At 43.6% G+C, this 13,750-nt stretch overlaps 1 protein-coding gene across 3 annotated transcripts in view; it reads right to left on the bottom strand.

Moving 5' to 3' along the window:
* COL22A1 (collagen type XXII alpha 1 chain) overlaps positions 1 to 13,750 on the bottom strand; it is a 225,103-nt gene that overhangs the window by 97,509 nt on the left and 113,844 nt on the right. For all 3 annotated transcript variants that reach the window (XR_014229069.1, XR_014229070.1, XM_082320514.1), the window contains exons 13-17: positions 12,658 to 12,711; positions 10,563 to 10,616; positions 9,169 to 9,222; positions 4,354 to 4,407; positions 2,191 to 2,235 (exon numbers count right to left, since the gene is read on the bottom strand). Coding sequence is in view for 1 of the 3 variants with exons in the window: in XM_082320514.1 (XP_082176640.1) it covers positions 2,191 to 2,235; positions 4,354 to 4,407; positions 9,169 to 9,222; positions 10,563 to 10,616; positions 12,658 to 12,711 (261 nt within the window). In the remaining 2 variants the exon portion in view is untranslated. The remainder of the gene's footprint in view (positions 1 to 2,190; positions 2,236 to 4,353; positions 4,408 to 9,168; positions 9,223 to 10,562; positions 10,617 to 12,657; positions 12,712 to 13,750) is intronic.

Genomic DNA, 13,750 nt, shown 5'->3' with positions numbered 1-13,750 from the left:
GTACGTGCCTAAACTAACACGCCAAGTATCAAATACATGTATGGCTTATGATGGCAGGGAGGTGTGTCACGCTTATCTCTGCAGAGTCTGTCCTGGACTCTACAGTGAGACCACTGGATGCAAAAGTCCATGAGATACCACTCATATTGTGCAGTGGCCATCCTAAAGTGCAGGTGTAACTGATAATACTGGATTTGGGAATCTCACTATAAAACCTCAATATTTACATCTGAGGTCCCAGGATATAAGAATATAGCAGCAAGATGCATTATGGGACATCTAGCCTTTTTTTGATACTAGGGTGCAGATTCAATAGACCAATACTCAGTGCATGGGCTAGTGCTCTCATCTGATATAATAAACACTTTTCTCCTCAGGCACAAAGAAACACAGGTTGCGTAGGTGTTGGTATTCAAGTTACAGACTGAAGAGCAGACAAGAAAATATTTGGCCCACCGAATTTACGCCCACTGTTTTCACAGTAGTACTGACTGGTAGAAGTTAAAGCAATGGCAGTGGGTGCTCTGAGACCATCATTAAAGCCTGGAAAAAATCAAAGTACAATTGTTGTAGCAGAGATCTGGCTGCTCCAGAAAAAAAAAAAAAAAAGGGAGCTCTAATTGTGCATATCCTTTTAATGAAACAAACCCTCATTCATTTCTTCCCCACTTTAATCTTCCTCTAGCTTAGTCAGCTGCCTGCCCACACACAGCCCCAGCTTCCTCTCCCATCACGGTGATGTCAGAAAGATGGATTTTCTTCCTGGAGCCAAATATTCCAGCAGATTAGACAATGTTGCCTCCAGAAAAGCAGCAGAGGTACTGCCTAGACACAACACACTGAGCCAGTCCTGCAAAGGACTGAGGCAAAAGCACAAGGAAGATAAAGTACGATCCAGCCTTTTGCTCTAGCTGCAGCAGCGAGGATAGATAATACAAAATATGGTCATGGCTATTTCATCATAAACAACAAAATGGACACTGGGAATGGACACCTTAACACATGGCAAAGCAAAACACAATATCTCACACTAAGGGTCTATTGATCATTTTTCCCAGTAGGCAAAAGCTTGGTGTAAATCTCTGGGTTTCTCCTCCAGAAGAAGATGGAGAGTGAGAAATGGGAACAAGGCCGTGCTAGCAAGCTAACAACTCCCTCCTTTGCACAAGCACATACAGCCAAATATCACTAAAGAGAGCTTGAACACAGGCAAAGCTGCCAGACCGGCACTGAGATATTCCTGTCTCAGGACCAGCTTGAGACATAAGCAAGACAGGCCATTGCTCAGGGCTGCAAGAAAGGCCACAGTGCCTGTTTTGCCTGCATGGGAAAAGGGGTGACTTGGAGAGCCTGGTGATGCCCCATCTCCCACTGCTTGTCAGAACAGGAGCAGACCAGCACCCAGTTCTCCTGGCAGGGGCAGCAAAACATATGTTTGGAGGCATTTCTGGGGAGCCTCGAGCACTGCCTGGCAGGTCTACAGCAGAAGTGTGTGCAAATTTGAGGTCTCTCCAAACACATCGAGCAAACTGAAATAATAAAGACTTTGTATCTGCCCAGCTCTCCTTTTAAATGTTTATTCCAGCTACAATAGGCACTTGGTCTCTTTCTTGAACCATAAACGTGGTTCATATCCCAGAGTGTCCTGTGCTGTGTAAAACAGCTATTCCCAGACAGGAGAGAGCAGAGAACTGGGAAGCAGCACCAGCTGGATGAAGCCTTTAATGGAGAAACTACCTGATCCTCATTAAAAACTGAGTTTATGGTGATGGGAGAAGACAGAAACATAGGAAGCTGGATAACCTGAGCAACTTCAGTGAGATGGGGAAATGCTGGATGCAGATGTGGTCAGCAGCAGTCAGTGGTCATTCACAGCTCTCAGGGGTGCACACAGTGTGGATGCCCTGCTAGTGGCATACCTTCATTCCACTCCTCCTCTCTATCCTCCATCCCCAGCTACACACAGACAAGTCCCTAAATGTGCGCTTAGTAGACAGAAGAGATCCATAAAGCTTTCCTGCCCTCCTGCATTCCCATGGGAGGTCATCCCCAAACAGCAGTGGGAGGTGTAGCGCAGTGAGGAAACTCCATCATCAGTCACCCTCCAGAGCTGCTGGTCTGGAAGCCCACCCCACCTAAGGCACAAAGGCGAAGAGCAGCCTGGCTTTTCCTAGCATGCAGCAGGAATACCTTGTCTCCTCGTGTTCCCTTTTCTCCTCTTTCTCCTTGTAGACCCTAAAAATAAAGAGAAAAAAGAGATTATAAAACTCAATCCAAGTAGAGGCATAGTTATCTCCTCTAATTAGTCACCAAATCACTGTGCACGTCTGCACAATCTATTCGAGTGAACCTCAAGGACATTTTCCATGTTTCCAGTCCTCAAAGTTGGCCACAAGCATGGTCTAAGCAGACTCACAGAGCAGGGATGACTTGAGGGCCCAAGAACATCTGTAACATTATATTGCTTGCAGACACACGACCCTCCTGCCAACAGCAGCGTGAAGGGACAGGGAACATACCACAGCTGCAGATGGTCTGGAAAACAACCAGTGCTCTGCATTTTTCATGTTGTTCATAAACAGTGAGGACTTAGGTAGAGGACAATACTGATGGAAAAACCTATTGCATAAACAAGCAAGAATGCCCATTCCTGGTGGTTTTGGATGCGGTAGCTAGGCAGACAGCAGGTACCTCTGAGAACTGGCAAATGCTAGATAATCCTTGTCCTGGAGGCCCAAGCACATTTTTGCACTATGAATCCAATGCCAATGTTCATCTGGACTGCATAATTCATCTCCTCCTAGGTATACCAGAACCATTTGCTGGGGCTTAGTCTGATGAAAGACAACAACGCTAATACAGGCAATCGACTCGATGGGCAGGAACGGGTTCCACCTTCCCTTGGCACAGGAAGCACCTTACATTTTACCTTATTGTAGCAACTGGGCAAACAGCTAATGGCTACAGGCAGACAAATATGCTCAGTCAGTAATGACCTCTCTAAAACTGCCAAAGCTTACAATGCTTCTTATTCTAATAATAAATTTAAACTTCAATTTACTTTACACTATAGTGGAGGCTTCCCTCCAAGCTAATGAGAGCTACGTGTTTGGGTTTATTTGGCCCGTAGGATGATTTAGATAATTACTAAGATCTTCAGATTTCAGGCCATGGCTGACTTTAAGCAAACTCTGTACAGCCCTGTCCATCTCTAACAACCCAAACTGAGCCTGCACAGCTTCCCATGCTGTGAAGCAATAACCTCACTATTTCCAAAAAGCAGATGGCAGGAGGTTTAAAAATATGACTCCTTTAATGCACTAATAACTATGGGGCCCTCACATAGACTGAGAGGATGATTACTGCCTTGCTCCTGCCCAGCAGCCTAAGCAAATGTCAATCTTATGACAGAAATGGATAGGATCTTCAGTAACAGTGCACCACAAGCAAGTGCTGTCCTTTTCACCCAAAAATATGACTCAAGGAGCAGGAAGGAACTGTCCTTATAGCTTTGTCCTTTTATCTCATTAATATTGCAAGGGTCTATGGCATGGGCAGGTAATACCATCCCTGTATTCATTTCATCATCTTCAAGCCTAATACAATTCACCCTTAGACCATACAGGAAAACAGCACACACCTGGGCAAAGGCAAAAGTGCTCAAGCTGTTTTGAACACATTGGGCCTCTTTGTAGTGAGTTGTAAAGCAAGTCCTCGGCCGGCACAGGGAAATCTTTCAGTGCATGAGCACGTCTGGTATGCCACTAAAGCACACTGATGTACAGTTGGGTCATTAAACCTCAGAAAATCCAATCAGCCTTTATAACACCAGCTCAAAGGCTGCCTCCATAATTACCAAGGTGAGCCCACAAGACAGAGATGCTAACTTGACAGAATCTGATTTATTTTGGTCTTGCTTTCTGTTCACTCCAGGCAGGTTTGTCCCCTGACAGTTTTGAAAATTTGATTGGAAACTTGCTGAGAGGTGGTATTTTTTTTTGGTGTTATGATGAAGTTTTCGAGCACCATATAAATAGTGCATCAACACAGACCAAAGCAATTTCATTACAGTTGGAGCATCACAAAATCACCAGCTGTTATCTCAGTAATCAAGTCATTTCTACCGACATCTCTCTACTGGCTACAGGTCTGTTCTCATTTAAAGAAGTCAGAAGAAACTCAGTGAAGTCAAGAAAATGTCACTGTTTGGACATAGTACAGGTAAGTGGTCAGACATACCCTATACTACTTAATAAATTAAAAAAAAAAAAAAAAAGATAGGTGGGTAGAACACACTGAAAAAGTGGAAAAAGTTTCTAGAATGTCAAAAATTTAACAAGAACCATGACTTACCGGTGCTCCTACGTAGCCTTTAATTCCTGGAGGACCCTGTTTTCCCTCGGATCCCTGGCAAGGAATTGAGACACAGTAAAACACTAGAAACTGTTTCACATAAAAGACCAAGAATAAAAACACTTATTCAGAAATGTAGCTTGCAATCCTGGGCTCACAGGGTCTGTTGAGGCTTCTTGATTGTCTCATCCCTAATACACAGAGCAGTGTCTGACTTTCCTGCTACTTACCCAAAGTGACGCCCCAATGTTTTCCTCTGTCCCCAGTGCTCAGACTTTAGCAAGTTTATTCTTCAGGTTTCAGTCTTGTCCTACAAAGGCAAACTGTCCCATGCAAGTTCCTCTACAGGTTATTTCAGAAGTTTTGGCAATGGCAGTTGTTGCCTGTCCATTGTGCACAAGGTGATTGAGCTCTGTCTTGTTTCCTGAACACGATGTCGATGGGACACAGCACAGGCATACATTGCTGCAGATGCTGCAGCAAAGGCTGTATCCCAGCATAAACAAACCAGACTTCAAAATGTTACGTAGTTTGAAGAGTAAATGAAAAGAAACAGGCCAGAACTATACTCTCCAATGTTTATTTTCAGCATAAGTGAGAGAAATGCAAGAGGATCAGGTATGTTTCAGCAGTTCTTCAGCTGGTTACACACTGACTCTCTCCCTGGAGAAGGTATACTGAAATGGAGAGCACTCTCATTGTGTGCTTTTATGTGCCTTACAATGCCTGCAAATGGTCTGGATCCTCAGCTGAACAGGATTGGCCTTCAGAGCCATCCTATGGAGACAGCCTAGGCCTGACAAGGTGGCCATGAGAACTGGCTAGATCTAATATATCACCTATTTGGCTGATTATTTTGTTACTTATCTCACTTTTCATTCTCCTTTCTTATCTTATTAACTCCTGTATTGGGTGGCTGTAGTGGATAAGGCTTCAAAACAGATCAAGATTTTATTTTTAAATAATTTCTATGTTTCATATTAATAGATGTTTCTTATTAAAAAAATATATATATTAAAAATGTGAGATGTGTTTGCAATGAACTGTTAGCAGAACCAAGAATTTTTTGTCCCAGAGCAAGCGCCCAGGAGGCTGGTCATGTCACATCACTGTTTATACTTCCCTTAGCCCAAATGACAATCTCATTTGGAGCAGTCGTTAAGCGCAGACCTGGCAGCCTGGCTGGACTGTACTTGGCTAGTGTTTCACCACCACTTTAAGCAATGCCTTGCCAAAACTGTCCCCTCCCTCTGCCAGAGAGGACCTGACTTGTTAAAACAGATGAAGCCGTGCCCTGAAGCTTGTGAACAGTGCATCAGCCCAGCTGTAAAGTGGTTGAACCTGTGTTAAGTATGGAAGTGAACCTAACAGCAAACTCGGGGGGAGATTCACAAACAGGTTAACAAGAGCTGGGCTTAGGCACAAGCAAAGGTGGCTCTGGGATGTCCACAACACCAGGCACCTGAGGACCTCTGCAAAGTCAGGAAGCAGTTCAAGTCCTCTAATGGCAGAGGGACAGCAGCAGGCATGCACTTAAATCTCTGCCTTCAGCCCACAGAAAAATACTGCTATCAAAGCGTAGGCAAAACCCCTACAGAAATACAGGTCTGCTCACAGTTGTCCAAATTATCAAAGTCCAACTCAGTACCGTTACATAAAACGTGGTTATAACACTCAGCAAAAATTACAGATAGAGAAACTGGGTTTGTCTGGATGAGAAGACTTGCTGATCCCACTCAAGGCCTGTGCTGAGATCATGTCTGGTAAACCAGAGAAGTGTGAGACCTTCGACAGCTGAAGCAAACAAGAAGATGGAAATTTGTCAAAATGAAACTCTTACCTAATACTTTATATTTCAAAGGCTTGATTTTTTTCCCTCTCCCTCTGTTTTTTCTATCAAGTGCAGATAACTGTCAGTTCAGACAGGAATGCTACAGCTATGTCAGTGCCATAGCAATGACAGCCATGAAAAATCTCTTTAACCTTCTGTTAAAGATACAGAAAATAAAGAAGGAAAAGGTTGACTATTTGCTGCAGGATTTTACAGGCTAAAGGGCCTGGTCTCAAAAATTCAAGCTTTGTTTCACTGCTATAATATCATACAGTGAGGGACCTGAGCTATGGCCTTTTTTCTCTGGACTCACTCCATTTAAATTAACCTGCCAGGTCCCACATATTTATGTGGGAGCCTTCTCCACTGATCAGTGGATATTTCTTGCCATCCCAGACCACCGCGGCGTCTTCTATAACCAGAAGTTCCAACACTGATTAGCACAATGCTGACTTAGAGAGCTCTTCTTTGCTTCTACCAGCTCACAGACAGCAAGATCATACATCATTCTTGGTGAGCAATGAAGTTTATCCACCAAGAGTTTGATGAAAAAGAAAAGAAAGCAAACACCAAAAAACCCACACATTTTTACAATGAAGACACTGAGCTAGGAACAACCTCCCCTGGAGACTTCACTGAGCAGCAAAAGCAGTAAACCCGGAGATGACATACCGAGGCCATTTCATTCCTGTAACCCATACATGTGCCGTAATGGGCTCATCATCCATTACGGTACCTCTGTGGACTGAAGTCCTATTACCAGAAGTCTGCAGGACCCTTATCTGTGCTACTGGAAGCTTCACACGATTAATGAAGTCTGTAAAAGCTGCAAGGCACCTCCTTAAAAGAAAGTGCTGGCAATTCCCACTGAGGCAAAAGATTGGAAATTCCTCAGCCAAGCAGATAAACAGGGGGCTGAATTTCCTGGGGTGCACATACAGCTGCTGAGTGTACACTGTGCTTGCCTGGCATGATGCAAGTTAAGATGGATTGAGCCGGGAAGGACCGCAACCCAACCAACCATAGAAACTGCAAGGTAGCTCTCCATGGAGCCTGGGGTAGAGCAGAGAGCCACTGCATTGATGCCGATGATGTTAAATAAAAATAAGTGATCTGGCAAAAAACAATCATTACAATAGTAATTGGAGATGTGACCTTTCCCGATTGCTCCACCTCCACCCATCTCTATACACTCCGTTCCACACCAGTGAGGTGATTGGGCTTTACACTGAGGAGCAGAGGAGTGTAGATTCATATTTCAGATTTTTAAAGCCATGTCAGGAAAGTCAGGATCGTTTCTTAAAATAGCTCAGGCCAGAACCCAGCTTAAGGACACTGCATATAGCCAGCACATCCATTGAAGTAAATAAAAGTCACTGTGAAAGCACACGATTGTTTTATATTTAGCCACTGTAGCTGAGAGGCTGGGGTTAGCCAAGCTCACCTCTTCCCTGGGAGCACTTGGCACTGCCTAGTCAGATGTCTTTCAGTCCAGCCCCACCAGCACCTATCCTGCCCAGTTCATAGGGCTGAACTTCTATTCAGCATTGCCTCGTTACTTGGCTGAACTATATGTGCCTGCTGATCCTGGTAGGAAATACGGAGCATTTTCCAGGATCAAACCCTTCTGGAGGTAGATGTAGATGACTCAACTTAGCTTGGTTTGTAAAAGCTTTGCAAAGCAAGAGTGAGGAACTTCATACCACAAGGAACGTCATATAGCCTACTGGTTTATAATCCCACTGCAGGAAACACGCAGGACAGAGAGAAAATATGTATTTAGTTATATGATAGGAGAGATGCAGCTGACAGGCATTTGTGGGTGATGAATCCATTTCATCCACTCCCAAACCCCACTGAAGGGCAAAATTATATCCAGAGTGCCTCCACTCAGCTCAGCCCAGCCCTGCTTTCCAGCTGTCATTTATCCCCTGCTGAACATGCTGCCAGGCAGCTTCCACAATCAACCCCTTCGTGTTGCTGAAGGCAATATGGCTCCCGCAGAGAACCGTGGGATGGCTGCCAAGTACATCCACTAATCCACAAACACACCATTAGTTCCAATACCCTCCTGATGAGACTTTAGGCAATGATGAACATTTCCCTCTATGAAAAAAAAGACATTTTGGAGAAAAGGCCTCTCCATAGCTGAGGAACCCAGAAGGACATACATAAATGAACTGCTTAATAGAGTCCTCTCAGATAGAGTCAAGTCACAATCAGGACTACATCTGGAAAGGTGTTCAGGTACTTAACTCCTATTTGAGGACAAAGGCATCAGTGAACTCAGCGGGAGGTCAATTTAGTGCCCCATCTTCTTTTTGTGCTATAGCCACAAGACTGAAACCACCTGGGAGGTAGTTATTCCCTCAGTAACCAGGGAACAACGCAAGGAGAGCTGAGAATTTGAAAGGAGGTTAAAGAATAGCTCATGAGAAGGGCTTCAAAGTTTAGGCACGTTTCTGACACTCAGCTAAGTTTCACCACACCCCCATTCAGAAGCACCTTGTTTGGAGCAATCCCAGTGACATAAGCATTGGCTCAAGTTCTGTATCACTTTGCCGCTGTCTACTGGTGCAAAACTGAAGCTCCCAAAATAGGCAGAAACATCCAAGCTAGGATCTCTCCATGATTATTTTTTTTTCCAGTCACAGAGTAGGGATAATAATTCTCACCCACATCTTTGTGAAAGTTGGGAAGGCTTACTGAAGACATGAAGCAAGGCTTATGTGCCCCAAAACATGTTCTCTTCACTTTCTCCAGCTATGCTGTTGATTGAACAAAAGGTATTTCTTCTTTTTAAATACCTTGCCTAATTGCTGATACCTTAGCAGACCCCTGATGAAAATGAGCATTTTGAGTTTCTTCATTCAGCAGTGAGAATATCAAAAGTCATAAATAAAAAGTAATTCAAGCAATCCACACATATAAAAAGTCAGTGAAAAAATATGCCTGCCCATGTAAAGAAGAAAAGGAAAGCTTACCTTTGGACCTGCTGGCCCAGGCAGTCCAAATGCTCCTGGTTGTCCTGGTTCACCCTGCAAGTAACAGCAATATCAGTGGTAAATGCTAATCTTTTATGTGTAAAGGCTAGGATGGCTGAAAACCATCACTACATACAGCTCTAGAAATGGAAGCTCTATCCAATATCTATAGTCCTGAATACCACTATCCAGAGATCTGAAAGTTTGCCACGTGCTTTCTTCGCAAAAATAAAAGCAGAAAGAGACAAACTGAAAACTGAAGCAGCTATTCATCTGCTCTACTAGCACAACCACCTAAGTAGCAAGAAATTAGTTCCCTAAGTTGTGAACAGCTTGCACCAACTACAGTCTACAAACATGATTCCTTGGAGATAACATAATACATTTGTTCTTGAATAATGAATTTTTAGTGCAATAAACATGTCCTGTAAGAAATTCTGCAAGTCCAAGTATGTCACTGTCTGATCCCAGACTATGACATGTGTGATGTGATGAAGTTGCATCTGTTCTGGAAGCTACATAGGAAAATTATCACAATTTTTCCAAAGTGGGACAGTGTGGTACAAAGCAGAAACAGGACGTAAGTGACAGGAAAAAAAGAGTTTTTCTGCTGCATACCACTGCTTTTGCGTGTGCCTGACCTTCCAAAGAGTCCTTTGCCCAAGTTCCTCCAGTCACCACCAAATGACTGCCACAAAGGGACAGTGAATGAGATGATAAAGGTCCACCATTGGGATGAAGACAATTCAAAGGGCTGGTGATCAAGCAGGGAAAAGGAGGGAAAGCTCTAAAACACACTTATATAAGATTCTGGAAAATGTGTTTGTGGTTTTATGCCTCAACTCTTAAAGGCAATATTTGGTATGCTTCATCCTTCTTTGAGCTAACCCTGCACCTCCTCCTTTGCTCTTAGCTTTTAGCAGCGCACAAGACGAGTTCAGGTCCTTGCTTCTGTGACCGATACATCTATTTCTCTCACCCCTGTCTGTTGTGCAAGCAGAGGATGGTTCCCTGCACCCCCTGCCATCTCCACTAGCTGGTGACTCTTTGCCAGACTAAAAACAAATGGCCAAGCTCTGCAGCTGCAGCTATTAACCAACACAGCAATGGGTCCCAAACCGCAGGCTGCCACGACTGCCCCCTTTCCCATCTTAATGAATGGTAACAGAGCAGCCCCAGGAGCCTCTCAGGATGGCTAATCCATACGACACCTGCCATCGCTGCAAACGTGCAAGGGAGAGCGCTGGGGCTATTAACCTCCTGCCATTTGTTTCTGCCGCTCCTAAAATGACCATGCAAATCCCCAAGACATGTTCCACTCAATACAGATTGATTTCCACTGCCTGCCTTGCACTGAAAGGCAAGGATTACATGGAAGGAACAAAAAGGCTTACGGCTTCTCCTTTTGCTCCATCCTTCCCAGGGGGGCCAGGTGAGCCCAGGGACCCCTGTAACAACAACAGAATTATCATCGGCACAATATTAACACCCGTTGCAAGTGCAAGGACATGAGTAACGCATCAAGACAAGAATAAGGAATGAGGAGAATCATTTCAATGCAAACATTTATTATTTACAGTCTCTGGAGGAGCTGCTGCACACTATGGCCAATTGATGAGCTGTTAATGAGGAACTAGGCACTCTTGGCTACTTAACTCATTTAAGAATAAATTAATATAAAAGCTCTGCAGCTAATTAGACACGTAACAATTGAGTCATCTTAATACCATCTCTCCTCAGCCTCTCTGTCCACCATTCCATTGTCTCAAAAAACTGCTGTTTTGTCACTAAATACTCTTTTTTTTAAATTCTTTTTTTTTTTTTTTTTTTACTCCTTGCTCATACAGCATCCATCCCAAAGCTCAGAAGCCTCTAGGCACGGCTATAATGCACATAAGTAATGAGACTAAAAGCAAACAGAAAAGAAGCCTGAAAAACTCAAGCAGTCCTCAGGAACTGCCGTGGCCATCGGGAAGCGAGTCTCAGAGCTGTGAACGTGCAAAGTCATAGAAAACAAAGAAACAGAAAACCAGGCACCACTTTTTAAATCTTCCTATGCATGGAACTAAATATGTTGAGGTTGGCAGCACCACAGCTAACGGGGACTGCAGCAAATGCAGGGAAAAGGGAAGTTTTGCTGTGTGCAGCTGGCAATTTAAAAAACAAATGGAGAATGAAAAGACAATAGGCACACAACAGGCAAGTCAACGCACACAGTGAGGAACTGGGTCAGTGTTTTTACTTCTAGGCACTGCAGCACTTTGTTTTTAAGTGTATTGTAAAAATGGCTCAAATGAGAAACAGACATGGGCACTGCAAACTGCCACTCTGGGCTGTGATTACGCTGAGCTGGCTTGTTGTGTATTACTTGAAGGTGGATCTTGCCTTGCGATTCTGAACATTTGCTATTTTACAAGAGGTGTAAAAAGTTTATGTTCCTAAAATCCCTCCTGCAAATGATGTTTAAGGCATTTCTGACAAATGTGTCCAAAGTAAATACTAGTCAACAGAGCAAGCTCGGTGCAGGATAATTTTTTTTTTTTTTTTTAAGATGACGACACAGTAAGCAGCTAAAGGCCACCTCAGTCCTGAAGTTATTTATGTTCAGTGCAAGCAAGTACATGATAATCTTTGGCCTTCCATGTCTTATATTGAAGAAACACTGGTGTTTCTGTATGTGGAGGAATTAGCACTGAGCTTCTATTCTGTTTCACTCTTCTCTTCTGTTTCAGAGTTTTACAAAGTTTAGACAAAGTTCATGCCCTTGAGATCTAGGGCCACAAAAATTATCAGATTTAGGGCCACAAAAATGATCAGAGGGATGGAACACCTCTGCTATGAGGAAAGGCTGAAAGAGCTGGGGTTGTTCAGCCTGGAGAAGAGAAGGCTGCGGGGAGACCTTATTGCAGCCTTTCAGTACTTCAAGGGGGCCAACAAGAAAGATGGGGATGGTCTTTCTAGCAAGGCCTGCTGCGACAGGGCAAGGGGTAACGGTTTTAAACTAAAGGAGGGTAGATTTAGACTGAACACAAGGCAAAAATTTTTCACCATGATGGTGGTGAAACACTGGAACAGGTTGCCCAGACAGGCGGTAGATGCCCCATCCTTGGAAACATTCAAGGCCAGGCTGGATGGGGCTCTGAGCAACCTGATCTGGTTGTAGATGTCCCTGCCCATTGCAAGGGGGTTGGACTAGATGACCTTTAAAGGTCCCTTCCGTTCCAAAGCATTCTATGATTCTGTGATCTCCACACATTTTGTCAAATGTGGCTGAGCATCGGCAATAGGTTTAAAGATTTTAAGGTGCATTTTGTCGAAAAATAGTACAACAGCATAGTCTCCTTTTCTTAGCACCTTGCTAACACAAAACAAGAAAACACAAAGGTAAAACGAAAGACTTAGAAGCGGGCCTTTTTTCATTAGCCTTCTACAATAGCTTTATAAACTCTTAAACTTTTCACAGTATAATTAATAAAGACTTGGACTTACTTTTTCTCCTTTATCCCCTTTCAGTCCAGGAAAGCCAGGTGGCCCTTCTTCACCCTGCAACACCAATGGAAAAAATACTTCATATGAAATGCCATACCATTCTGTGGTATACTTGTGTATTTTAGATGGCACAGTTATCATCCGTTCAGAGTTGAGGACAACTTCTCATCCTCACTGTAACAATGCTGTTCTCAGTCACCTGTAACTTGCCCATATTTGAACAGGTTCACTTTCAATTTTCCATTCCAGTGTCTTCCTCTGGCTGATCCCTCCCTCCCTTCCTTTTTGTAAATACTATCTACAACCAGTCTTTTTCCAATAACAAGATTAGAGACCTATCATAGTTAAATAAAACACTGAGAAACTCTCCTGCTGCCACTTTTCAAAGCAAGAGGACTTGAAATTTGGCATGGCCAACTTACTGACATGCCAGGTTTCCAATGGCATGGAAATTTTTGGAAAAAACAAAATGTGGGAATTTTTTCCCCTTTATCTGCTCACATTAGGCCAAAATGTAACCTTGGAAGCCACTCCATTTAGACCTTATGAATAGGTGCTTCTCATAGTCAACAGCTAACTTCACCAAAGATTCAGAGTAGGTTTCAGCCAGAGCTCTGTGAACGGAGCAGGATTATGCCTGCTATTGCGGGGTATTTGGTCGTGATCCAGCAGCCTGCCTACATCTGTCCTGCATGTTCATGCTCCGACTGATGGCACCCAGGTTCCAGCATTGCTGGATTTTACAAGAGATGTTGGCATGAGTCCTTTAATGGACTGTTACCAATGTTTCCTCTACCTGAAACAGTGGACATCCATATGTGGGATGTAAAGCCACCAGCACTGCTGGCAAATGACATACCACAAAGCAGAGCTAAGTTACTGAAAGCTTTTTCCCCATGTGCTTTTGTAAAAACCTAATAACAGAAGAATACTGTTGAAAGAGCATTAAAGTGGCTAAGCAGGTGATGCATATATTTCTAAGTTGCCTGTATATACATAAGGACTACCTACACATGCAGATAAATTCAGGCCAAATTCTGCCATACTCAGTCTTTTATGTGACATTTTTTCCCTGCATGAGTAGTCCAGCAGA

This window comes from Platalea leucorodia (genome assembly GCF_965183815.1).
Source record: "Platalea leucorodia genome assembly, chromosome: 1".
In the NCBI taxonomy this organism is placed as follows: Eukaryota; Metazoa; Chordata; class Aves; order Pelecaniformes; family Threskiornithidae; genus Platalea; species Platalea leucorodia.
This window is presented reverse-complemented; position numbering and strand designations above follow the sequence as displayed.